The sequence below is a fragment of the Carcharodon carcharias genome, chromosome 5, assembly GCF_017639515.1.
Source record: "Carcharodon carcharias isolate sCarCar2 chromosome 5, sCarCar2.pri, whole genome shotgun sequence".
In the NCBI taxonomy this organism is placed as follows: Eukaryota; Metazoa; Chordata; class Chondrichthyes; order Lamniformes; family Lamnidae; genus Carcharodon; species Carcharodon carcharias.
The window spans coordinates 43,701,348-43,729,112 of NC_054471.1; the positions used below are offsets into that span (position 1 = coordinate 43,701,348).

Sequence of the window (27,765 nt, forward strand, 5' to 3'; positions counted from 1 at the left end):
ATTTCCTCCCTAAATGTATCTGCCTCTCTACCTCAATTTCCTCCTTTCTGAAGCTCCTTTAAACCTACCTTGGTGACCAAGTTTTTGTGTTACCTGTCCTAGTATCCCCTTATGTGGCTTGGTGTCAAATTTCATTTGATAAACAAAAGCAGCTTGAGAAGTTTTGCTAGGTTAAAGGTGCAATATAAATACATGTTGTTGTTACTTGCACAAACCAAAGTGGTAGCTTCCAATTTATTCTTCACCATTTGAATGGTCAACAGCACTGGCCTAGGTCTCTTATACATGGCATGATGCCTCTCCCATTATTATTGATTATTTGACTTTAACCATCAGAATTTTAACATTTTAAAGTTATTTAAGTAGTCAAAGATTTCATTATTCGAAGGACAGTTTCAGTCTTGAGCCATCCAGATATGCAATTGTATAACAACACCCCTTACCTGCAATTGGGGGACCGGCTGTCATTGGAATGGACATCAATCCAAGGAGGAATCCTATAGCCTGGGATACATTCTCTGAGCCCACAAGCTCAAAAGCAACGGGGGCCATGATTGAGATGAAGCATCCGTCAAATAAACCCATGAAAAGGCAGACTGCAATGAGACTGCCAAAGTTTTGGCATAGTGGAATCATCATGGACATTAGGCCAATAACAAAGAACGATGCCACCTAAAATGACAAAAAAAACCACTCAATCCTCTTCATCTGCTCCTATTTATGTGAAGTCTGAATGTTTAGTAATTTTATTTGAGTAGTTCTCAGAATATAGGCCAATGCTACCTCCACTATACTAAGTAATAAGATAAGTCAATTATATCATATTTGGGGTATCAACACAGCATGGTTTCATGCACTGCACTGCACCAATGCGCAGTATTAATATTCCACTACTAGCTGGTGCAGAGCTGGCTCTTTAAGATGTAGGGAAGTACTCAAGTGGTCTAATGTGCCACCCTTGGAGTGGCTACCCCCAAGTTCAAACAATTGGAGATCAGTGAGTGGAGCTGTGAACAAGTAAATATGCAAGTTGGAAATTCTGCTTTGCTCATTCTCTCGACATCTGTAAGTAATGGAAACCTTAGTCAAGAGTGTAGGGAAATGTGGAGCCTCTGGTGATATGGCTACCTCTCCAACTTCTGTTCCTAATCCACAAGGGAATCAAGGGATATGGGGACAGGGCAGGAAAGAGGAGTCAAAGATCAGCAATAATTTTACTGAATGGCACAATAGGCTCAAGAGCCATATCGCTTACTCCTGCTCAAATTTCTTATGTTCTTATTGCTGTCTCCTGACATCGCTCTCAGTAATCATATTGATTAAATGTAACTGGTACACCAGATATCTTTGTTCTTGCCACTGAAAGAAAAATCAAAATAAAATCTCTACTTGAAGATCTGGGTATGATGTAGTGGGTTAATCTCACTCACCTTTCATTTCTATACCTGAATCAAACTCCCTTCCAGATGTATGCTATGAGAAAATAGCTTGAGCAATCTAAAAAGGACTCCTCCACACAAACTGTTCGTATTTTAACACAAATTGGAGCCCTCAGAGCACAAAGCTACCTGGACCCAAGTGGGAAGATTCCTAGCTCTGGTCAGCCACAAACAGTACCCTGGAGTACGGTGGACCTGCCTAGTTCAAGTATCAGATTACTGAATCTGCCTAAGAGGGTGGACTTGGTTCCAAGATACCTGTCATCAAACACACAAAGCAATAACCTCTTACCACTCACCCAGGGAAGAGAGCCACGAGTTGTCCACCGAATAAACGACAATAGGTACCAAAAGCACCTCACAAACAGCACGAGATCACCACAATATATGCGAGTTCACTACCATCATCCTCTTGACCACATCATCCTAACAACCACTGAGTGGACACATACCATATCCCAGTGATTTATGTAACTATGTTGCATCAGTTGGAGGTGCCAAACTTCAGGCAGGAGCTAGTTACTTCAAGCATGGCAAGCACCAAATCCTGTATAGATGAGCATAAGTTCTAATGCCCAGCCTCCAGTTAACACTTTCCAGCAGTTGCTATCCCGAGACTCAGTGCTTCCTCACTGCCTGCAAGATGATGCGGACAAGAACCAGCCTTTCAAGTGGAGATTTTATTTTGATTTCTCTTTCAGTGGCACAAAGTAAGATATGTTAGCGTACCAGTTGCATTTAATCAAAAACTTGTGCCACCAATATGATTACTGAGAGTGGTGTCAGGAGACAGCAATGAGAGCTGTTTTGCACAACTTGCATCCTCACGATGTGCTGGATGTTCCAGTCCATCATCGTACAATTCACATGCCAATCAGCAGCAGCCTACTTCAAATGCACGCGCAGTTTTGGCAAAGAGGATTGCTCACGATGAAGCTGACTCCTCACTGCCATTACCACCATCCTCCCAGCCCACCAGGTCACTCAGTGACAGACCACTACAGACCTGATCCCTCCCTCCCAGCAGCCACCTACCGCTTGTGACACTAATCCTGCCTTACCTGAAGGAAAACCTTATATGAACCAGGTAAGTAGTCAGCAACCCTGCCAAAAATCAATCGCCCAACCCCTGATGAGATCCCAATGCACATCAGAAGAACCTCTTCATTTGCCGATTGAAGAGTTTCTTCCACATACTTCATCTGTTAAGAAAGAAACAAACAAAATTAGAATATGCTACTTAGGACATAGCGGTTACTCTCAGTATAAGTGAATAAATTAATTCTCTGTTGCTTTTTTTTTTAAATGCTGCCTGCTTTTTAAAAAAATGCTGAAGCTAACCTGTTTATTTTATTTTTAATCTGTTCATACTTCTGTTTAAACAGCAGAGGCATTTGATGCAAACACATTAAGTGTGCACAAAGCCATACAGTTGTAACATTAAAGAACAATTGGAGAACTAATAAGAAAGCAGCAGCATTTTTATAGCACTTTTCATGACCAGTTAGCCAATGAATTACTTTTTAAATGCATTCCCTGGGTTGTAGGTGAATGTGACAACTAATTTGCCCGCAGCGAGGTCTCACAAGAAACAATCAGGCAAGTGGCCAGTTAATTTGTTCTTAATGATGTTGTTTGAGTGATGAACATTAGCCTGGACCGTCAGGACCTTTCACATCAACCTCAACTCACCTTAATATCTTATCTGAAAAATGGAACCTCAATACTGTACTGAAGCAGCAGATGAGAACGTACGGATGATTTTGAATCCCAGCAGAAGTCGTGTGGGCAGGGGCTGAGGAGGACAGAAAATAGTCCAGGCCTCCTTCAATCCCAGGTCAAACTCTGTGGCAGACAGCAGCTCATCAGTAGACAGGAACAAAATCATGGGTGGCAGGTTTCTTCTAGCAGGAACCTTTCCTGTCACTCACATAGGTGGCTGGGGTGAGGTGGGGGCCCTTGTGGTTGGGGAAGCAAATGCCCAGAATGTTTCCTTGTGGGGCCTGGCAGAGCACTTCTCCCCCTCCTGGCCCCACAAGAAAAGTGAAAGGAAATAAATCCACTTAATTTTCTGAGCTTTTCCTGGCCCCGGTTCCTCTTACCACCAGGTTGGCAATTGCAGGTGCAGGGCTGGTGCTTAAAATAGCTCTGGGTCTCAATGACATCATCAAAGTTCAGCTCACAGGTTAAAAGAACAACCTTGTGCCTTCCGGCAGGTGCAACTCTCGCTCAGTCAGAGGAGGTTAGGAATGCAATTCATGGAAAGGCAGTGTGATCAGTGCAGGTTAAGAATGCCACTGGATATTTTATTTTAAAGTAAGAGAAGCAAAGAGGGAATATGAAAGGAGACCGGCAGCCAACATAAAAGGGAATCCCAAAGTCTTCCATTGGCACATAAATAGTAAAACGGTGGTAAAAGGAAGAGTAGGGATGATGAGGGACCAAAAAGGGGATTTACACATGGAGGCAGAGGGAATAGCTGAGGTATAAAATAAATACTTTGCACCTGCCTTTACCAAGGAAGATGATGCTACCCAAGCCATGATGAAAGAGGGGGTAATTGAGACACCAGAAGGGTTTAAAATTAATAAGGAGGAAGTATTTGTTGGTTCTCTGCACTTAAAGTTGGTGAGGTACCAAGGCTGGATGATGCACCCAAAGATATTAAGGGAAATGAGTGTGAAAATTGTGGAGGCACTGGCCATAATTTATCAGTCTTCCTTAGACTTGGGGTGGTGCCAGAGGACTAGAAAATTGCAAACGTTATACTCTTGTTCAAAAAGGATGCAAAGAGAAGCCCAGCAACTACAGGCCGGTCAGTTTAACTTCGGTGGTGGGGAAACTTCTGAAAGCAATAATTCAGAACAAAGTTAATAGTCACATGGACAAATGTGGGTTAATTAAGGAAAGCCAGCATGGATTTCTTCAGGGAGAATAGTGTTTACTTACTGGAGTCTATTGATGAGATTACAGAGAGGGTTGATGAGGGCAATGCTTTTGATGTGGTATACATACATGATGTGTTATAGCTCATGGAATTTTTTTTTATTCATTCACGGGATGTGGGCTTTGCTGGCTGGGACAGCATTTATTGCCCATTCCTAGTTGTCCTTGAGAAGGTGATGGTGATCTGCCTTCTTGAACTGCTGCAGTCCGTGTGGTGTAAGAACATCCACAGTGCTGTTAGGAAGGGAGTTCCAGGATTATCACCCAGCGACAGTGAAGGAACAGCAATATATTTCCAAGTCAGGATGGTGAGCGAGTTGGAGTGGAACTTCCAGGTGGTGGTGTTCCCATCTATTTGCTACCCATGGCCTACTAGATGGTAGTGGTCGTGGGTTTGGAAGGTGCTATCAAAGGAGCCTTGGTGAATTTCTGCAGTGCACCTTGTAGATGGTACACACTGCTGCTAGTGTGCATCAGTGGTGGAGGGAGTGAGTGTTTGTGGATGTGGTGCCAATCAAGAGAGCTGCTTTGTCCTGGATGGTGTCATGCTTCTTCAGTGTCGTAGGAGCTGCACTCATCCAGGCAAGTGGAGAGTATTCCATCACACTCTTGACTTTTGTCTTGTAGATGGTGGACAGGCTTTGGAGAGTCAGGAGGCGAGTTACTCATCGCAGGATTCCTAGCCTCTAACCTGCTCTTGTAGCCACAGTATTTATATGGCTAGTCCAGTTCAGTTTCTGGTCAATGGTAACCCCCCAAGATGTTGATAGTGGGGAATTCAGCTATGGTAATGCAATCGAACATCAAGGGGTGATGGTTAGATTCTCTCTTGTTGGAGATGATCATTGCCTGACACTTATGTGGCATGAACATTACTTACCACTTGTCAGCCCAAGTCAGGATATTGTCCAGGTCTTGCTGCATTTGGACATAAACTGCTTCAGTATCTGAGGAGTCACGAATGGCAAACATTGTGCAATCATCAGCGAACATCCCCACTTCTGACCTTATGATGGAAGGAAGGTCATTGATGAAGCAGCTGAACATGGTTGGGCCTAGGACACTACCCTGAGGAACTCCTGCAGTGATGTCCTGGAGCTGAGATGACTGACCTCCAACAACCACAACCATCTTCCTTTGTGCTAGGTATGACTCCAAAGAGCAGAGAGTTTTCCCCGATTCCCATTGACTCCAGTTTTGCTAGGGCTCCTTGATGCCACACTCAGTCAAATGCTGCCTTGATGTCAAGGGCAGTCATTCTCACTTCACCTTTGGAGTTCAGCTCTTTTGTCCATGTTTGAACCAAGGCTGTAATGAGGTCAGGGGCTGAGGAACCCAAACTGGGCATTAGTGAACAGGTTATTGCTAAGCAAGTGCCGCTTGATAGCATTGTTGATGATCCCTTTCATTACTTCACTTGTGATGGACAGTAGACTAAAGGGGTGGTAATTGGCCGGGTTGGTTTTGTCCTGCTAAAAGGAACAGTAGCAACATGTATACGGAATTGACTGCGTGACAGGAGAGTCGTGATTAATGGATGCTTTTCGGGCTGAAGGAATGTTTGTCATGTAGTTCCCCAAGGGATCAGTGTTGGCACCGTAGCTTTTCCTGACCGTGGCATACAGAGAACAATTTCAATATTTGTGGATGGTATGAAACTTAGAAGCTTTGTGAACTGTGAGCAGGATAGTTCAGAACTTCAAAAGGACATAGCCAGGTTGGTGGAATGGGCCGACAGGCGGCAGATGATGTTCAATCTAGGAAAATGTGAAGTGATTCATTTTGGTAAGAAGAACATGTAGAGACAATATTAAGGGTACAACTCTAAAGGGGGTGCAGGAGCAGAGGGACCGGGTGTATATGTGCATAAGTCATTGAAGGTTGCAGGACAGGTTGAGGGCGCAGTTAATAAAGCTTACAGAATCCTGCGATTTATTAATAGGGACATAGAGTACAAGAGAAAGGAGGTTCTGTTGAACTTGTGTAAAGGCACTCGTTCAGCCACAGCTGGAACATTGCGCCCAGTTCTGGATGTTGCAATTTAGGAAGGATGTGAAGGCATTGGACAGAATGTGGAAAAGATTCACAAGAATGGTTGCAGTGGTGAGGAACTTCAGTTATGAGGATAGATTGGAGAAGTTGTGACTGTTTCCATTAGAGAACAGGCGGCTGAGAGGAGATTTGATAGAGGTATTCAAAATGACGAGGGGCAAAGAATGGATGGGGTAGATGGGGACAAACTGTTGCCACTATGAAAAGATTGAGAATGAGAGGACACAGATTAAAAATAATTGGCAAAAGAAGCAAAAGCAATATGAGAAAAAAAACTTTTTCATGCAGCGAGTGGAATGCATTGCCTGAGAGCGTGGTGGAGACAAGTTCAATCGAAGAATTCAAAAGGGAATTAGATTGTCATCTGAAAAGGAAGAATGTGCCAGGTTATAGGGAGAAAGTTGGTCAAAGGCATGAAGGGAATTGCTCATTCGGAGATCTGGTGCACAGCCCAGAAAGCAAGGCTAAAATTGGTCCTTAAGTGTTCACATCTTGGAGTGGTGCTTGAACCATACTTTGTTTCAATGAGAACTCTGGATTGAGGTAGCATTAATGAGGTGTATTTATTGTCCCTCCCTAATTGAAGATACTGGTGACGGTGAGCCCACAAATGATACCTGGTAGGAAATTTCAAGATATTTGAGCAATGATGAATGAATGGCAATACATGAAGTCAGGATAGCCTGCAGTTTGGAGGTGGATTTGAGATGGTATTCCCATGATGCTGCTGCTCATTCTCTTCCTAGGGGTAGAGGTCAGAGGAGAGTGAAGAGCCATTAAGCTTGGGTGTGCTGCTGCACTGCATCCTGTAGACTGCTCTGCCCTAGATGATGATCCAGGTGACTGGTATTTCTATACTTCTGACTTGAGTCAGATAGATGTTGGAAAGGCTTTAAGCAGGCAGGAGGTGAGCCACTTGTTAAAGAGTACCCAGCCCCACTAGCTCCCTTCTGCCAATTCTATGTTTCAGGTGCCACGGCAGAAACAGACGTGGAATTGGGAGGTAACATGTTCAAGGGCATTAAGAATTTGCAAGGATGGAGGGGTCAGGGGCTATTGTTTTTTTGAAGTTGAAGGGGGTGATGACAGTAGATTGGAAGCGGGGGGCGTGGGGGGGGGGGGGGGGGGGGGGGGGTGGGGTGGGGTGGGGTGGGGGGGGGGGGTGTGGAACATGATCAGGCACATGCCTTTAACATCCCATGGCGGCTCACACATTTAAATATATAGGAGAGCTGAGACTAAAACTAAAACTAAGGAGGGATAAAAATCGAGATGGTTGCTCATCTGATAAGCGAACATTAAAAGAACCATAAATGCTTTGCACAAATTCTGACACCCTATTGCCAAGGGGTGGCTGCTGTTGGCACTTTTGAACTTGAAACCTTCCTTCCCAACTTTAATTTATGCTCTAAGCTATAAGTAAAGGTATTTTCCAAAGTATTGTTGGACTAGATGGCATTATCAACTACAGGCTACTGTAGGGTTGCCAACTCTGGTTACATGTATTTCCTCACATTACCTCCTGCTCCCAACCGGCCCACGTTCTGCTATTGGCTGTTTGAGAAATTCATCCTGCCACACTGTCTTCCTACACCAATTAGCAAATTGACTTATTATCTGGCTGGTTTCTTGACTATCAGTTAAAAAGCTGTTTGACTCACTTCCAATATTTTCATAATAAGAGTGTACATAATTTAAAAAAAAAAAAAATTTTCATTTCTAAGTGGCCCTATGAATTTTCTACCGAATTGCTCACAGCAGAGTCCTGGAGATTTCAAGAAATCCAGGGCAATCCTGGAGGGTTGGCAACCCATGAGGCAATTTGCTTGGCTCTGGCACAAGTTGTCAGTTTCATTGGTTTTATTTAGTGGGACAATAGGAATTTGAGTTGCCTACTCAGATGTTACTTGACCTTACATAAATGTACTTATGCAGATGCCCTGACTATTAATTTATGACTATTAAAAGTGGAAAACATTGGACAAAAAGTACAGAAGAGACAGACGCTAATGTATTTATCATCTAAGTACAGCAGATGTAATCATTTCCAGGCAGCCGACAACTTATCAACATCACATGAGCACATTAAGGCTGAGCCAAACTTGAGCAAGAGTGAAATGTCACACTAACATAGATATAGACACGATGACTCAGCTGGTTAAGGCAGTTGGTACGGTGAGACAAGGTCTGTTTCAATGCTCAGTCCTGTGCTAAGTGGGCAGATTTAAGGAAGGGTCGTAATTAGAAATGCTGATAATGTATTTCAACGCCCCTTAGGTTAAAGACACAAAGTTCTTGAACATTATCTTGCAGTTTCTCTTGGAAGTGTGTGTGGTCAGTGACATCTGTAGAAGTGGATAGGCCTAGAATGGATAATCAGCTGTGCTCAAGGAGCCTGAATTATTTTCTGTAGCAAAACACATACTACCAAACCAGCACCCACATTAACTTCCCTGTATCCAGGGTCTAGCTTTTAAAATTCACTTCAGAATCTAGTCTACTTTATTGCCTGCTTATGCATGCTCGTCCTTCGTTCTATTTCACAATTAGATTGGAAGGTTGAAGCAGGCACTTCTGATCCCTTCAGCTACTCAAGTCACAAAACCAAGACTTCTGGAAATATTCTGTCACATGTTGCACCATTTTATCCTGTCAAACCTCCTTCATAAAAAGGATTCAGGCAGACAGTAGGTTAGATTTTGTTACATTGACATGTTGCAACTTTTTTGCAACAATATTGCAATGTCAAACTATCGCACAGTATTCATTGAGAAACTTACAGGAATGTAACAAATTTGACAGAAAGACTGCAATAACTTTCTGGTACTGTTACTAGGGTTATGCTTCTCCCAATTGAAAACTGAAGAGTGCCCAACTTTTGTAGTTAATGATGCATTAATTCCAAGCTCAGAAATCACATATTTCAGAGCTACATGTCCCTGCCATTTTAAGAGTGGGTTATTAATCACTAGGTAAAATTAGATTCTTACCAATTTCTGAAGTTTAAATCCGATACAAAAGAAATCATCTAGCCTCATCTATGCTTTAAAAAATTGGAGTAAAAATGACCTTCATTAGGGCTCAAGTCTGCAACCTCTACCGGTTAGAGGAACAAAGGCAGCAAGTGCATGGGAACAACTTCAACTCAAAGCTCCCCTCCAAGTCACACACCATCTGACTTGGAAATGTGTCACGGTTGCTGGGTCAAAATCCTGAAACTCCCTCCCTAACAGCATTGTGGGAATATCTAAACCACAAGAACTGCAGCGATTCAAGAAGACAGCTCCCCACCACCATCTCCTAAAGGGCAATTAGGCATGGGCATTAAATTAAAATGCTGGCCTTGCCAATGATGCTCGCATCCCATGAGCAAATAAAAAAAAATTGTCAAATAGAGCTTGGCATCGAATACCACCCTAGAGAATATTAGCCCCAAATCCGCTATTTTACAACTGACACCTGCAAAAATGACACCATCCGGATGAATATAGACTTATTGTTGTTCTGTTTCTTAATTTAACTGGATTTGATTCTAAGGTCCCCAGCTAGGAGGCTGACAAACAATATTTCAAGCAAATCAATAGGTTCTAAACAAGAAAATAAAGAAGAACCTATAGTCCTTTAAGACACTCAATCAATCTAATACTGCTTCCACACAACTGCTCATGCAAAGTGATGCTTTCAGTCCTCAAAGGATTTGCCTTTTATGCTGGAGGGGCCAGCTGTATGTTCCCACTTTGTAATGCCCAGCACCAGACCAGAAAATGATTTGAAGGATAGTTGTTTTGGTGAAACACAATACATGGGCTGACTTAAAGCAGCAGTTGCTTATGATCAATTAACATTCTTTGGTAATAATCTGCTGGCTCAAGCTCACAGTCTGTGAAGCCTTCGCAATGGAATGACTCAGCAGCCAAAGCAAAAGCAGAAAAGCAAATAAAATGCTATATTTGAAGTAATTTAACATCAAATGACCAAAGAGGCATTTGTAATAATACGCTAATTCCCAGTGAAGGAATTTTAAAAATTAATTTATGAGATGTGGGCATCACTAGCTAGGCCAGCATTTTTGTTGCCAATCCCCCCTGAGGTGGTGGTGGTGAGCTGCCTTCTTGACCTGCCTCAGTCCCTGAGGTACACCCACAGCGCTGTTAGGAAGGGAGTTCCAGGATTTTGACCAGGCGACAGTGAAGGAACAGCGATATATTTCCAAGTCAGGATGGTGAGTGACTTGGAGGGGAACTTCCAGGTGGTGGTATTACTATCTATCTGCTGCCCTTGGCCTTCTAGACGGTAGTGGTCGTGGGTTTGGAAGGTGTTGTCTAATGAGCCTTGGTGAATTCCTGCAGTGCATCTTGTAGATGGTACACACCGCTGCTACTGTGAGTTGGTGTGGAGGGAGTGAATGTTTGTGGATGGGGTGCCAATCAAGTGGGCTGCTTTGTCCTGGATGGTGTTGAGCTTCTCCAGTGTTGTAGGAGCTGCACTCATCCAGGTAAGTGGGGAGTATTCCATCACATTCCTGACTTGTGCCTTGTAGATGGTGGACAGGCTTTGGGAAGGCAGGTGGTGAATTACTTGCCACAGGGTTCCTAGTCTCTGACCTGTTCTTGTGGCCACAGTACATATATGGCTAGTCCAGTTAAATTTCTGGTCAATGGTAACCCCCAGGATGTTGATAGTGAGGGATGCAGTGATGGTAATGCCATTAAATGTCAAAGAGCAATGGTTAGATTCTCTCTTGTTGGAGATGGTCATTGCCTGGCACTTGTGTGGCATGAACGCTCCTTGCCACTTGTCAGCCCAAGCCTGGATATTGTCCAGGTCTTGCTGCATTTGGAGATGAACTGCTTCAGTATCTGAGGAGTCGTGAATGGTGCTGAACATTGTGCAATCATCAGCGAACATCCTCACTTCTGACCTTATGATGGAAGGAAGGTCATTGATGAAGCAGCTGAAGATGGTTGGGCCTAGGACACTAACCTGAGGAACTCCTGCAGTGATGTCCTAGAGCCGAGATGATTGACCTCCAAAAATCACAACCATTTTCCTTTGTGCTAGTTATGAGTCCAACTAGCAAAGTGATTCCCATTGACTCCAGATTTGTTAGGGCTCCTTGATGCTACATTCAGTCAAATGCTGCCTTGATGTCAAGGGTGATCATTCTCACTTCACCTCTGGAGTTCAGCTCTTTTGTCCATGTTTGAACCAAGGCTGTAATGAGGTCAGAAGTTGAGTGACCCTGGCGGAACCCAAACTGGGCATCAGTGAGCAGGTTATTGCTTAAGCAAGTGCCGCTTGATAGCACTGTTGATGACCCCTTCCATTACTTTACTGATGATGGAGATTAGACTGATGGGACAATAATTGGCCAGGTTGGATTTGTCCTGCTTTTTGTGTACAGGACATACCTGGGCAATTTTCCACATAGCCAGGTAGATGCTAGTGTTGTAGCTGTACTGGAACAGCTTTGTTAGGGGCGCGGCAAGTTCTGGAGCACAAGTCTTCAGTACTATTGCCGGTATATTGTCAGGGCCCATAGGCTTTCCAGCATCCAGTGCCTTCAGCCGTTTCTTGATATCAAACTGAGTGAATAGAATTGGCAGATGACTGGCATGTGTGATGCTGGGGACCTCCGGAGGAAGGTTTACTGAAGCAAAATCATTTGTCGTGACCTAGTGGCACACAGATGATAATCCTCAAGCTCAGGCTCCTTGCAGTAAACGGAGCACTATATGGAGGCTGAAGCTAAAAATGATGGATTGTACAGGGGGACGAAAATGATATGCTTAGCTGGAGTTCACCTTCCATCAGTTGGTCAGAAACCTTAACCAAGCAGCACCACAGCCATCTGTGGAGTGGCGGCAAAAGGGCTAGAAGCAAGATCCCATCAAACAATCCACATCATTGTTCAGTGGTTATTCAAACTAACAGTTCAAGTTGAGATGCTCAAATTAAGGAATCAAGTTTCAACAGGAAGTGTTTTCTTTCCCTGAAATTTCAATTCAAATGAACAGACCCTTCAAATTAATGGACTTAGACTGTATGAGCACTGTTGGATATGGGATCAAACAGCTACGAACGATTGCCACTGGGAAACAAAAAAAAAAACCATCTGCACAATTGCGAGAGAGCAGAATGCATGAATGGTAATTGGCCAACCACACTTGGGGCGGAATTGTCCATGCCCGCTGGCATCGGGTGTGCTCGGCGGTGTGAGAGGACAATAAAGTGAGAATGCCAAAAATCGGTTTCACGACATCGTGAAACCAGTTTGTGATCATCCACTCAGCTTGTTGATGACATGCCGCATTTCCCACCATTGGATATTGGGAGCCTCATTGTAATACATCTGTGTATCATTATAAGGCTAGCCCGACGGACTCATCCGCCCACGCTGGATCGTCCACTCAACACATCGACCTGCGTCCCAACTGTTCATAGGTGATGTGCGCCTGTTGAACTGCATTTCGCTCGGGACTTCAAGGTTTGTTTGCCCACCTTGCTTCAGTCAGCACTCACAGTCATCAGCGCCAGGCTTTGCAGGCAGTGCCACATCACTTTTAGGGGGGGGCTCATTGGCAGGTCCCTACCTACCAGACCAACCATAATGCAGGGGTGACTTTGTGCAGCTGCAGGGCTAAGGCTGGTTAGGGGAAGGGGGGGAAGTGGCCTCAGGCAAGCAGAGAGGCTGCAAGGCGAGGACTGTACTGGGGAAGGAGGGTATTCCAGTGTATGGGGGCACATGTTGATCTGTGCAAGTGGCCTCAAGGTAGTGAGGGCTGAGGAGGTAGTCCCAAGAGCAAAGGAGGCCAGATGGAGATGTGAAAGTGTGTGTGAAAGCGTGAGTGATGTCCCTTGAGCTGGAAGTGAGTGAGATGCTAGTGAATGTGTGATGGGCGGCAAGGATGAGATCATTCATCCTCTATGTGCATTGGATGGCCAACGTCTTCTGTGCAACACTGGCACTGATCACCACTGCCACTGCCCACCAAGCCAGAGTGGTATTGTTGCTGCCCTTCCTGTAGCCAGAGCAGGGGTAGAGGACATCACAGTGAGCCTCCACCCCGTCCAAAAGGCGCTCGAGGGATGTGTCAGTAAACCTGAGTCTGCAGTCTGCCTTTCGGGGCCATGTCTTACTTGCAGCAGCCCTGGGCTGGAAGCACTGAGAGGTGTGCGGTCGGCTGTACTTTAAGTGTGGCGCCCGGCGTGATGAAGCAGCGAGGTGACAGCGGGGCGGGTGAATGAGAGCCCGCCCAACGAGGAAGCAGCACGTTTCCCAGGAATGCATAACTAATGCGGTGGGTTTGGGAGGATACGGCGTGAGAAGCTGCGGGGTATGACATCGTTCTACCTGCCTGTTGGTAACTGCACTTAGTGCAAACCTGGGGTGATTCCGCCCTTGGATACTTTAAAGTTCGGATGCTATTTAGTACAAGCGCCGAAGCAGGTTTCATTATTCATAAGCCAAACCAAAATGCAGAGCTTTCAGAATTTCCCAAAATGTATTTCTTTGTTGCAACAGCAACCACTGTGCTGATTCAGCAGCAGCAGCACCGGAGAGAACAATAGGCATCAGCAAATTAGCAGGAAGGGCTGGAGAAGAAACAGCACCCCAAAGGAAGTTTAGACTAATGTGAAACTCGCGTGTTCAAAGTGGTTTAACTTAATTGGGGAAGCACTGAGACAGATAAAGCAAATGTTAGCTACAGATATGGAGTGCGCCTCGGTGACTCTAACTGCTCTGTCTGAGATTTTAAAGAGTAACGGGGGGATGTTTGGTTTTGGGTCTAGTGTTCTTCCATGCAGTTGGAGGGGCGCTGCTGGGTTGCATTTTACATGCCCGCTGGGCGTGTTTTCAGCAGGGGGGGGGGGGTGCTATATAAAATAGGGGGCTGTGCACCCACCACCTTCCCACTCACTCCCATGATACGTGGGGTGGGGGGCAGGTTCCACCCCGCCTCCCTGTATTGTTTAGATCTCCAATTCGTGTGGATGGTGCGTTCATTTAGCAACATTATCCAACACTTCTGCAGTGCGCCTCACAGACAGAGAAGCGCCTTGGGCACTTTTCAGGTGCCAGACAACAACTGGACAATAGGGCAGGATGAAAAGGAAGGAAGTGTTTGTGGGTAGGTAAAAGCATGAATGGAGGGGAGAGGCTTTCAAAGGCAAGGCAAGGGTGACAAGGTGGAGGGAAGGTATTCCAAAAGTCAAAGGCACAGTGGCTGTAGAAGTAGCGGCCTGATGGTTCAATGACTGCCCCTGATGTGGAGGGAACAGTAGGCCCACGCCAAGTACTGTATGTTCCTTTAGGCATTCATTGAGTACAAGTGATAGGTTGTACCCACAGGGAACTATGGACGAGGACTACCATTCTGATGCTTGTGCCGAACAAAAAAAGTGTACTTTTTTTAAAAAAAATTCATTCATGGGATGCTGGTGTCGTTGGCTAGGCCAGCATTAACCTTGAGAAAGTGGTGGTGAGCTGCCTTCTTGAACCGCTGCAGTCCATGTGGTGTCAGTACACCCACAGTGCTGTTAGGGAGGGAGTTCCAGGATTTTGACCCAGCGACAGTGAAAAGAACCTCTCAAAGCACCTGAATTAGCCAGGGTGTGATCCTCCTCGTCACTACGATAAGGAACGGGGAGGAAGGGAGAAAATTGATCAGAAATTTCTTTTTTTCTAAAACGCTGTTGAATTTTCATGTTTCCACATACAGTTTTATGTTGGCTTCTACATTTAAGGATCAATTTAACCCATGTAAAAGAAAAAATAGATTCCTGCGTTGTTTATATCCCTCTTACATTCTATCGATAAAGGATGCACAAGTTCCTCAATTTCCAACCTGCCAAGAACTTGATATATCACCAACATATCAAGGATGACAAATGCAAGCCCAAAAACAGCTCTTATTCACACTTTATTGCCAAAGGCAGCATTTTAAAAACTTTAGTCTTGGCAACACATACAAGTATTACTTCTGTCATAAGGTCATTAACTGGAAACATTAACATAGTTTCTCTCTCCACAGATGCTATCTGACCTGCTGAGCATTTTCAGATTTCATTTCCCATCCTCTGAGAATCAACCACAGTGTGGAGTCGGATCTTTTTCCGATCTCTATCAAATTCAGTTTCAAAGCTGAAGTGCAGAGCCCCCCAAACATGCCCTTTCAAAATGCATATACAGAAGTAATCATCTTTAAATAGCACGCAATCAGACCACCCTGTACCCTGCGGAAAAAAGGACTCGTAGGAAACATTTCATGTGAAAATGCATACGACAGCAGCAACCTTAACGGCCAAGGCAATGCCAAAACCTACCATTAACACACAATAACAGCCGTCCAACAAGGAAATGGAGGGGGGAAGCAACTGCTGAAACAGATGTACACCTGCAAAAGCTGAAACTGAGACATTGCAAATGCATGAGGAAACTTAGTCACGTGCAATACCAGGTGGACTTTGCTGGGCAGTGCAATTTATTCTATGTGTAGGTCAGATAAAAATTCTAAAATAGGATTAAAATTTCAAAGAAACACTGCTTTGCACAGGTGAGGAGAACAGAGAGGGGGATAAGAAAAAAATGGGGGGGGGGTTATATTGCTTAAGGAAACAATTACATTCGTGAGGAAGGATGATATGCTTGGGAGAGCATCGAATTAGCCATGTGGGTTGAACTGAGGAACAAGAAAAAGGGGAAATCATAGTGCTGGGAGTGTAGCATAGACTCCCGATCAGGCAGAATGAGAAAGAGGAGCAAGTATGTATTGCTTGTAAGTGCAAAAACCCGAAAGGGGATTTCAACTTCTGTAAGGTTAACTGGGAAATATTCAGTGTAACAGGTACAGAGGGGCACAATTTGAAAAACATGTTCAGAGAAATTTTTTTTTTAAGCTGATACTTGCTAAGGCCAATAAGACAAGGGGCAGTTTTGGACTTAGTTTTAGGAAATGAATCTGGGCAGGTGGAAGGGGTCTCAATGGGAGAGCATTTTAGTGGTAGTGATCATAATTCAGTTAGATCTAGAGTAATTATGGAAAAGGATAATGATGGACCAAGAATAAAAGTTTTAAATAAGGGAAGGGCCAGTTTTACTAGGCTGAGATGAGATTTGGCAATTGGACCAGAAACGACTGCTTGTTTGCAGTGGGAGGCGTTTAAAGAGAAGTGAAAGAGGATTCAGAACAAATATTCTCTCATAAAGAAACGGGATGGGACTCAAATCTAGACCCTCACTCCTTCCTCTGGGTGTCAAAGACCAAACAAGGTAGAAAAAGGATAAAATAGCTTATGGCAGATGCCAAGAGTTCAATATTGCAAAAACCTAGAGGCGTATAAAGTATTGGAAAGTAAATCAAGGAAAACCCAAAGATGTTTTGTAACTGCATAAAGAGCAAGAGGACAACCAAGGGAAATGTTGGTCTACTTAGAGACCCAAAAGTTAAAGTTGTGTATGGAGGCGGAAGATATCTGCATAGTTTTTAGTGCATCTGTTTTCAAATAAGGCAGGGTGACGAAGTAGACATCATAGATAGGGAGGAGGAACATGAAATAATGGATGGGATAAACATAGTGAGAGAGGAAATGTCAAGGGATTCAGCACCCTTGAAAGTGAATAAATCAACAGACCCAGATGAAATGTATCCCAGGCAGCTAAGGAAAGCAAGGGATGAAATAACTGAGGCTCTGACCTCCATTTTCCAATCCTCTCACCGGTGTGGTGCTGGAGGACTGCTGATGCTTTATTTACCATTGTTTAAAAAGGAAGGGATAACTAGAGTAATTTAAGGCCAGTCAGCCTAACTTCGGTCCTGGGAAAATTACTGGGAAAAAAATTCGGAGATGCATTATAAATTCCCATTTAGAGATGTATAGATTAGTTAAGGACAGTCAGCATGGATTTGTTAAGGGAAGGTTGATTAAAGTTGAGGAAATAACAAGGCGTGTCAATGAGGGTAACGTGCTTGCTGTAGTCTACATGGATTTTAGCAAGGGTTTGGCAAGGTCCCACATGACAGATTTGTCAGCAAATTAAAAGTTCAGAGCATCCAAGTGAAAATGGCAAGTTGGATCCAAAATTGGCTCAGTGGCAGAAGCAAAGGGTTTGCTGACAATACAAAGCTAGGCAAGAATACAAGCTGTGAGGAGGACAATAAGAGACTGCAAAGAGATATAGACAGGTTAATTGAGTGGGCAAGAAGGTGACGGATAGAGTATAATGTGGGGAAGTGCGAGGTTATGCACTTTAGCTGTAAGAATAGGAAAGCAGAATTATTTTTAAAAGGCATGAAACTTGTAAATGTTGATGTTCAGGGAGACTTGGGTATACTGGTACGAGGAACACAAAAAGTAAGCATGCCGGTACAGCAAGCAATTAGGAAAGTAAATGGCGTGCTGGCCTTCACTGCACGGGGATTGGAGTACATGAATAAATAAATCTTGCTACAGTTGTGTGGGGCTTTGGTAAGTCCACACCTGGAATACGGTGTCCAATTTTGGTCTCAATATTTAGGAAGGATATGCTTCAGTAGATTGATCCTTGGGATGAGAGGGTTGTCCCAAAATGAGAGGCTGGGTAAATTGGGTCTATATTCTATGGAGTTTAGAAGAATGAGAGGCAGTCTCACTGAAACATTCAAGATTCTGAAGGGGCTTGACAGGGCGGGCACTGAGACATCGTTTCTCCTGGCTGGGGAATCTAAAACATTAGGGCACAATTCCAGGATAAAGGTTGATCAGTTAGGACTGAGATGAGGAGAAACATCTTCATTCAAAGCATTGTGAACCTTGGGATCCTCTACCCCACAGAGTTCTGAATACACCATCATTGAATACATTGAAGGCTGAGATTTCTGGTCTCTCGAGGAATCAAGGGAGTGTCTGGGAAAGTGGAGTTGATGCCCAAGATCAGCCATGATCATAAAAGCTATATGGTCTACTCTTGCTCTTATTTCTTAGGTCCCTATGTTATGATTGATGGGTGTTCTTGCATTTGGGAGACTGTTTCCAATGATGTTCCGCAGGGTTGAGTAATGGGTCTTTTGCTGTCCAAGATATACACAAACTATAGGCTGCAGGAAGATATCAATGGACTGGTCAGGTCAGCACAGAAGTGGCAAATGGAATTCAAACTAGGAAAAAGTGTGAGGTAATGCATTTGGGGAGGGCAAACAAGGCAAAGAAATACTCAATGAATAGTAGCATTCTAAAGAGTGTAGAGGAACAAAGGAATTTTGGAGTGTCATTGAAGGCAGCAAGACAGGTAGATTAGCTGATTAAGAAGGTGTGCAGGATGCTTCCTTTGATTGGTCTGAGGAACAGAGTATAAGAAACGGGAGGTTTCATCTGTCCACAGCAGCTACAGTATTGTGTACAGTTCTAGTCACCGCATGACAGGAAGGGAGTGATCATTCTAGAGAGGGTACAGATGAGATTGACAAGGATATTGTAAGGAGTAGAGAATTTCAGCTACAAGGAAAGATTGGATAGACTGGGGCTGTTTACTTCGGAACAGAGAGGGCTGAGGAAGCAAATTGGTATAAGTAAGAAGGTTGTATTGGAGAAGTTAATGGGACTGAAAGTTGGTGGGTCCCCAGGACCTGATATTCTGCATCCGAGTGTTGAAAGCAGTTGCTATAGGAGATAGTGGATGCACTGGTGATCATTTTCCAAAATTCTAAAAATTCTGGAATGGTTCCTGAAGATTGGAAGGTAACAAATGTCACCCCATTATCTAAGAAGGGAGCGAGAGAGAGAACAGGGAACTAAACGCCTTTTAGCCTTACATCAGTAGTATGGAAAATGCTAGAATCTATTAGAAAGGATGTGATAAATGGGTACTTGGATAATCATGATCTGATTGGGTATAGTCAGCATGGATTTGTGAATGGGAAATCATGTTTGACGAACTTGGAGTTTGTTGAGGATTGATAAAGGAGAGTCGATGGACGTAGTATACTTGGATTTTCAGAAGACTTTTGATAAAGTCCCCTACAGGAGGTTGATTAGCGAAATAAAAGCACATGGGATAGGAGGCAGTATACTGGCATGGATTAAGGATTGGTTAACAGGCAGAAAACAAAGAGTAGGAATAAATGGGTCATTCTCATCTTGGCAGGCTGTGACTAGTGGGGTACCACAAGGATCAGTACTTGGGCCCAGCTGTTCACAATATATATCAATGATTTGGATATAATATTTCCAAGTTCGCGGATGATACAAAGTTAGGTGGGAATGTGTGTTGTGAGGAAGATGTAAAGCGGCTACAAGAGGATTTGGACAGACTTAGTGAGTGGGCAAGAACATGGCAGATGGAATATAATGAGGAAAAATGTGAGCTTATCCACTTTGGTAAAATAAACAGATGTGCAGAGTATTTTCTAAATGGTAAGAAATTAGAAAGTATAGATGTACAAAGGGACCTGGGTGTCCTTGTCCATAAGTTACTGAAAGCTAACATGCAGGTGCAGCAGGCAATTCGGAAGGCTAATGGAATGTTAGTCTTTATCAAAAGAGGGTTTGAGTACAGGAGTAGTGAAGTCTTGCTTCAAGTGTATAGAAGTTTGCTCAGACCGCACCTGGAGTACTGTGTGCAGTTTTGGTCCCCTTACCTCAGAAAGGATATTATTACCATAGAGGAAGTGCAATGAAGGTTCACCAGACTTATTCCGGGGATGGAGGGACTGTCTTATGAAGAGAGATTGAGGAAACTGGGCCTGTGTTCTACAGAGTTTCGAAGAATGAGAGATGATCTTACTGAAACCTACAAAATACTTAAAGGAATAGACAGGGTAGATGCAGGTAAGATGTTCCCCCTGGCTGGGGAGTCTAGGACCAGGGGACACAATTTCAAAATGAGAAGGAAGCCACCTAGGACCGAGATGTGGAGAAATTTCTTTTACTCAGAGCGTTGTGAATCTTTGGAATTCGCTACCTCAGAGGGCCGTGGAAGCTCAGTTATTGAGTATGTTCAAGGTAGAGGTCAATAGATTTCTGATACAATAACGTAAAATGTTATGGGATAGTGTGGGTAAAAGGCATTGACGTATTTGATCAGCCATGATCGTATTGAATGGCAGAGCTGGCTTGATGGGCTGAATGGTCTTCTCATTTTCCTATATTCCTGAGGGAGATTTAATGGAGGTGCATATAATGATGAGGAGTCTAAACACAGTGGAGAGAAGGAACCTATTTCCATGAACATTGTGCCAATAACCAGGCACATGGTTTTAATGTAATTTGTGGAAGGATTAGAAGAAAGCTGAGGAGTAATTTTTGCACCCAGTGTGTGGTGGGGATCTGGAACTCTGTTTGAAAGGCAGAAGCCCTCAAAGATAAAAAAAAAACTTTGACATACACTTGAAATGCTGTAACTACAGGGCTACTGACCAAGAGTTGGAAGCTGGGATTCAACCGGATTACTCCTTTTCAGTTGGCACAGACATGATGGGCTGAATGGCCTCCTGTTGTCCTGTAAGATAGGTTAACCTTTGTTGGTGCCTCATTCTGTTCAGATGCTGACAGATCTGCTGTGGCTTCCAGTAGTTTGTTTTTATTTAAAATTTCCAACATTTACCCCTTCAGGTCCTGGTCTTAATCTGGCATTAGTCACCATGCTGCCCAAGCGCTCATCAACAGAACTATTCAGCAAGCACCGATCTTTTCACTGTTCCATTAGCTCAAGTTCCTATTTGCACCAGTAACACCATTAACAACACAACTGACGCCACATGACAAGCCAATATGCCATGAATGCAGTTTATGGGCATCACTGGAAGTATTAGGGCTTGAAATATCATTCTGGTACCAGTTACAGCTGAACGGGTTTGACCAACCCATTTCAGTCTGCCCCTAGCCCTGGGAATCCACCACCCCCCAGTCTCTTACAACCTCAATTTTAAACCCCCAACTGCTTTGCCTGTGGTCTTCTGATGGTCACGATACTTCTTCAGCTGTTCATTTGCTCAACTTTCATCTCTCCCTTAGATGCCCTTGTCCCCAACAATATTGTTAACATCTCCAATTATTGCCTCTGTCCACTAGATAATATGCAAAGGAACCAGGTGCTAGCATTTGCAACACTTTTCTGTGATATAATTCAGCAAAATACCCAAACGGTCGGGTGCAGATGTTGTTGGAAAAAAGATAAATTTTTCTTGACCACGTTATTAAAGCGGGCCTTCTTTTGTTCTACTTAAATATCTTAACTAAACTCAGGCCCCTCTAATCAAAATATCTTGTTTGGACACAGAAGAGTTCCTGCCTTTTGGAATCTCGACAGGCGGCATGAAGACTGCAACCTGGAGGGATTCCTTCCCAGCCTGCTCCCACCTTAGATTGGATAGCCATATGCACTCTGGTCTTTCATCTTTTCAAAATAAACATTCTGCTTTTCTATTCTTTCTACTGGTCAGGTGAGGAACCCACCAAGCAATGTGTTTCTTTTCTGTTTGCTATCTATGCAAGCATTTTTTTTTAATTCATTCAAGGGATGTGGGGTTCGCTGGCTGGGCCAGCATTTATTGCCCATCCCTAGCTGCCCTTGAGAAGGTGGTGGTGAGCTGTCTTCTTGTACCACTGCAGTCCATGTGGTGTAGGTACATCCACAGGGCTGTTATGGAGGGAGTTCCAGGATTTTCACCCAGCGACAGTGAAGGAGTGGCAATATATTTCCAAGGCAGGATGGTGAGTGATTTGGAGAGGAATTTCCAGGTGGTGGCGTTCCCATCTATCTACTGCACTCGTCCTTCCAGATGGTAGTGGTCGTGGGTTTGGAAGGTGCTGTCTAAGGGGGCTTGGTGAATTCCTGCAGTGCATCTTGTAGATGGTACACACTGCTGCTACTGTGCGTCGGTGGAGGAGGGAGTGAATGTTTATGGATGTGGTGCCAGTCAAGCAGGCTGCTTTGTCCTGGATGGTGTCAAGCTTCTTGAGTGCTGTGGGAGCTGAACTCATCCGGGCAAGTAGGAAATATTCCATCACACTTCTGACTTGTGCCTTGTAGATGGTGGGCAGGCTTTGGGGAGTCAGAAGGTGAGTTACTTGTCACACGATTCCTAGCCTTTGACATGCTCATGTAGCCACAGTATTTATATGGCTAGTCCAGTTCAGTTTCTGGTCAATGGTAACCCCCAGGATTTTGATAGTGGGGGAATTCAGTATGCCATTGAACATCAAGGGGCGATATTAGATTGTCTCTTGTTGGAGCTGGTCATTGCCTGACACTTGTGTGGCGTAAAAGTTACTTGCCACTTGTCAGCCCAAGCCTGGATATTGTCCAGGTCTTGTTGTATTTGAACATGGACTGCTACAGTATCTGAGGAGTCACGAATGGTGCTGAACATTGTGCAATCATCAGTGAACAGCTCCACTTCTGACCTTATGATGGGAGGAAGATCATTGATGAAGCAGCTGAAGACGGCTGGGCTGAGGACACTACCCTGAGGAACTCCTGCAGTGATGTCCTGGAGCTGAGATGACTGATCTCCAATAACCATAACCATCTTCCTTTGTGCTAGGTATGGCTCCGACCAGCGGAGAGTTTTCCCCCGATTCCCTTTGACTCCAGTTTTGCTAGGGCTCCTTGATACCACACTCTGTCAAATGAGGCCATGATGTTAAGGGCAGTCACTCTCACCTCACCTCAGGAGTCCAGCTCTTTCATCGATGTTTGAACCTAGGCTGTAATGAGGTCAAGAGCTGAGTGGCCCTGGTGGAACCCAAACCCGGCCCCGCAGTACTTCAAATTTAAATTTTCATCCCTGCATTCAAATCCCTCCATAACCTTTTGATTTTCTTCACACTACAATTGGCAGCCACGCCTTTAGCTACCTCAGTCCCATGGTGTGGGACCTTTTCACCCCTCCTCTCCTTTAGGATGCATCTTGGAACATGCATCTTCGAACAAGCTTTTGTCCTAACATCTTCTTGCGGGTCAAATTTTGATTGAATTTGTTTGTGAACACTCCTGTGAAACGTTAAAGGTGACACATAAATGCAAGTTGATTTTTTGTTGTAAGGAAATAGGAAATACTTACAAGATGCACATAAGGCACAAAGTATCCAAAGAGTGCAGCTGGGATTCCAAAAGCCCAGATGCGATATCCTAGGAATTTCCATATCTTCACATTGAAAATTTTTTTTACATTGAGTTTTTGTCTTGAAGAGTTACTGTGGCTGCCCTCTGGGATGAGGGGTTTATAAGTAAATCCAACCAGAAATAGCACAAACATGAAGGCACTGAGGATACGCAACGTATGGCTGAGTCCAATCTTTGGCAGCAACTGTTTCAAGAGCAAGGGTAAGACAATGGTGAAGACACTGCTGCCAGCTGTGACGATCCCGTTCACCAGGCCCAAGCGCTGTTTGAAGTAATGTCCGAGAATCACTAGAGATGGTTGATAGGCAAATGAAGAACCACAGCCAAATACGATTCCATATGTGAAATACATGGGCTCGAGAGACCTGCATTTGACACAAAGTGGAGTGGTGGGCAGTTGTTGGGGGTGTGAGGGGTCGGGGGTGGGGGGGAAAAGAGTGGAAAAAATGTAAGTTGTAAGTGAGCTTTGAAGTTTCAAGCAAAACTACACAAACATACAATGCACTGTATTCTGTGGCTTATACCATGGCATTCATACAACTTTAAAAAATCAGAGACAATACATCAGGGATGTACATTAGCTGCTGATAACTTAGCAGCTGAATAAAAGGTTAAGCTTTTGCTTAAGAAAAATACTCCAATACCATGTGATCAGCTGGGTATGAAAGCATTGTTAAAGATCACACATTTCAAAACAAATCTCAAGCACTTTTGAGAGTTCCTGCACTCTGATTCCAACCCGAGCTCCGTGGCTCTCCTCTCATTTTGGTCTAAGTACTAAGCTTCCCACAGCTGAGAGGCAGGTGCCTGGTGCAGCAGCGTTAATATAGGCCTAGGAGAAGCTCAACCAATCATTCAGTTCTATGGGAACAGCCTAAGGAGGGGGCTTCTTCTTGCTTCTTTTCTTCATGGGGATGGATGCAACTCAACACCACTATGAATTCAAAGCAGCTAATGATTCACAACGTCTACACTTTGCAACTGATATCAATACTTGGGTTGGGTCATGAAGGGTGGACCACTGAGCTGGACAATGGAGGGGGGAGGTATTAAAGAAGGATGTTGTGGTTAACTCTTTTAAAGACTCTAAAGAAGATGAGGAGCAATAATGCGCCATCATGGTTACTGTCAAACGATGCTGTCTAGGATTTTGGTTAGGACTGTTTTAAGGTTGTGAGGAGGGAGCAGCTGGAGTGGATGTTCCCAAAGACCCTCACAAGAGCTCCTGCATCAATCTTTTTTCTTTTTATCTCTCAATAACGAGAAATAATGTTTCCATAGCCTCAGAAAGACAGAAAAAAGATAGTGGCACAGAAGCAAAATACCATAGATTATGGAAACCGGAAATAAAAACAGAAAATGCTGGAAAAACTCTGCAGGTCTGGCAGCATCTGTGGAGAGAGAAACAGAGTTAACATTTCAGCTGCTCATCAGAACTCCATCGACCAAAGACATTAACTCTGGGCAGAATCGTCCCAGATTTGCACTAAGTGTGGTAGTGGGTGGGAAAAAGGATGTTTTATCCGCCAGCTGCAATGACATCTTTTCATGCCATATCGTCCCAATCCCGGTGGTGGTCTCCGATTTGCCCAACACATCGTCACCTCGCCACTTCCTCATGCTGAGCTCCATATTTAAACTGCAGCCGTGTACACGCCTCCGTTTCCAGCCCAGGGCTACTGCATAGAAGATGTGGCCCCGAAAGGCAAGATGACTGCAGCACCACTTCCCCCACCCCGGTTTCTTGACGTGTCCCTCAAGCACCTTCCAGATGCCATGGAGGCTCGCTGTGATGTCATCTAAACCCACTCTGGGCGAAGACCAGCAAGCGAGCTGCATGGGAGGCGGTGGCATCGGTGGTCAGCGCCAACACCCTGCAAAAGAGTTCAGCCACCCAGTGCAGGAAGAGGATGAACGGTCTCATCCATTCCGCCAGGGTAACTCACTCTTCTCATCACTCTCAACTCTCACACTCACAAACCCATCACACATCCACAGGGATCTCACACCTCAAGGGACAACACCATTAACTCTCACACCCACCCTCACATCACCATCAGGCTCATATCCTCTGGAGCTCACGTCCTCATCCTGCCCAGGGCTATGCTCACCACACAAACATTTCACAGGGTGCCATGTGTCCCGCTCACACTCTCCACCTGTTTTCATGTCGGAGAGGGCGGCTCACATCAGCAGGGAGAGGTCCCAGACCGGGGGTGGAGTGGCCCACATTAGGCTCCTCACTCACTTTGAGGAGCGTGCCATCACACTGACTGGTGAGGATGTGGACCATGTGCCTACAGCAACTGAGGTCGGCAGCAAACTCCCACAAGGATCCTGCACATCATCCTTTTATCAACACAATTGTGAGTGAGCGCTTTCCCCTGTTTTTGACTCTACTGCCATGCATTAATTCTCTACTTTGGTTCACTGGGAGCTCTGCCAAGCAACCAACACCCTCAGCCAGCCAGTCCCTCAGCTCCATCCATGTCCTCACCTCCAGCCAAGAGGACACCCCCTCCATTGAAGAGCTGGAAATAAGCAGCCTGGAAGACCTGTCACAGTGCTTACCCACACCCTCCACCAGCGCCGAGACACACACCTCTAGAGCAGGCTCAGGTTTACAATCTGGTGATCACCGCACGGACATATGTCTGCAGCAGGAGGAGGCAGATTCAGCCGAGCTCCCCAGCACTGGGAGGACAGTTGGGGAAGAGGCATCTGTGAGGTCCGAGTCAGATGATGAGCCTCTGGATTCGGCCTTCCAACTCATCCCGGAGAATCAGCAGAAGATGGGGGAATATCACACAGTGCTGTTGGGAAACCCTCAGAGTGGCAAGCAAGTCAGAGGAGTGCATCCACCTGCTCTCTGATGAAGTGGTGCCCGCATATAGAGGTCTCCATTGGAAGGATGATGGACGCCATGGAGACCCTGGTGGAGCAGAATATGGAGATGTTCACAGACCTGCACTCCATCGCAGTAGCCATGGGTGAGTTCCACCAGTGGCAATGTGAAGAGAGAACGGGGCACCTCGGCATCCCTCCAGGTGCTCTTTCTCCTCAAGGAGTCAGGCCAGGCCCTTGGGCACCAGAAGGAAGGAGGAGCAGCTGCTGGACACCCCCGGGTCATCCACTCAGGAACCTCAGAGTCTGTGCGATCCCTCAGAGACCCTTTGCCTGTGACCCGCTCAACCTCGTCCTCTGTCACCGCAGAGGGAGCAGCTGGTCCACAGGAGGACAGCTGAAGCAAGCCAGGGCCCTCAAAGCCTCAGCTTTCCAGAGGACCCACGCCGAAGTCATCGGAGATAACAGAGCCAACCCATTGCACAGGCTGTCTCCATCCCTGCTGATGGCAGGGCAACACCTAGAAGAAGTGGTAGACCGAGAAAAGTTAAGAAATTCTGATCACTTGTGGTTGCATGGACGAACATATTTTAAGACCATAAGATGTAGGAGCAGAAGTAGGCCATTGGGCCAATCGAGTCTGCTCCATCATTCAGTGAGATTGTGGCTGATCTGATAATCCTCAACTCACAATCCCCATAACCCTTAATTCCCTTACTGATTAAAAATCTGTCTATCACTGCCTTGAATATACTTAATGACCCAGCCTCTACAGCCCTCTGTGGTAATGAATTAACTACCCTCAGAGGAGAAATCCCTCCTCATCTCTGTTTTAAATGGGCGCCCCCTTACTCTGAGATTATGCCCTCTGGTCCAAGACTCTTCCACAAAGGGAAACAACCTCTCAGCATCTACCCTGTCAAGCCCCCTAAGAATCTTACATGTTTCAATAAGGTCGCCTCTCATTCTTCTAAACTCCAATGAGTACAGGCCCAACTTACTCAACCTCTCCCCATAAGAAAATCCCTCTACACCCGGGATCAATCTAGTGAACCTTCTCTGGACTGCCTCTAATGCTAGTATATCTTGTCACTTGTCAGTATATTTTGTCACTTTATAATCTGAAAATATATTGACTTTCACTGAATAATCTGTAATGGTGTCTTTCAGCTTCATTTACAGGCTTTGCGAGTCCTCCCTCTGCATCCCCACGACCCCAGTTCAGCTGCAAGCAGCTGGCCCACAAGTGATTCTGGAGGGAGAAGTGTATGTGCAGGGCCTTTCGGAGCCTCGTGCAAGCACTCCCCCACACACACGGACCCTCCCCATATCACACTCATCTCAATGTCCTGAGCATTTTCAATGCTGCCTGCTGGGGTT

General features: G+C 44.9%; 1 protein-coding gene across 1 annotated transcript in view; it reads right to left on the minus strand.

Annotated features, from left to right (window-relative positions):
* Window positions 1-27,765, minus strand: part of slc16a10 (solute carrier family 16 member 10) — a 133,600-nt gene that overhangs the window by 21,930 nt on the left and 83,905 nt on the right. Inside the window, exons 3-5 of the mRNA XM_041187137.1 lie at window positions 23,480-23,906; window positions 2,501-2,641; window positions 444-672 (exon numbers count right to left, since the gene is read on the minus strand). Of these exons, the coding sequence (XP_041043071.1) occupies window positions 444-672; window positions 2,501-2,641; window positions 23,480-23,906 (797 nt within the window). The remainder of the gene's footprint in view (window positions 1-443; window positions 673-2,500; window positions 2,642-23,479; window positions 23,907-27,765) is intronic.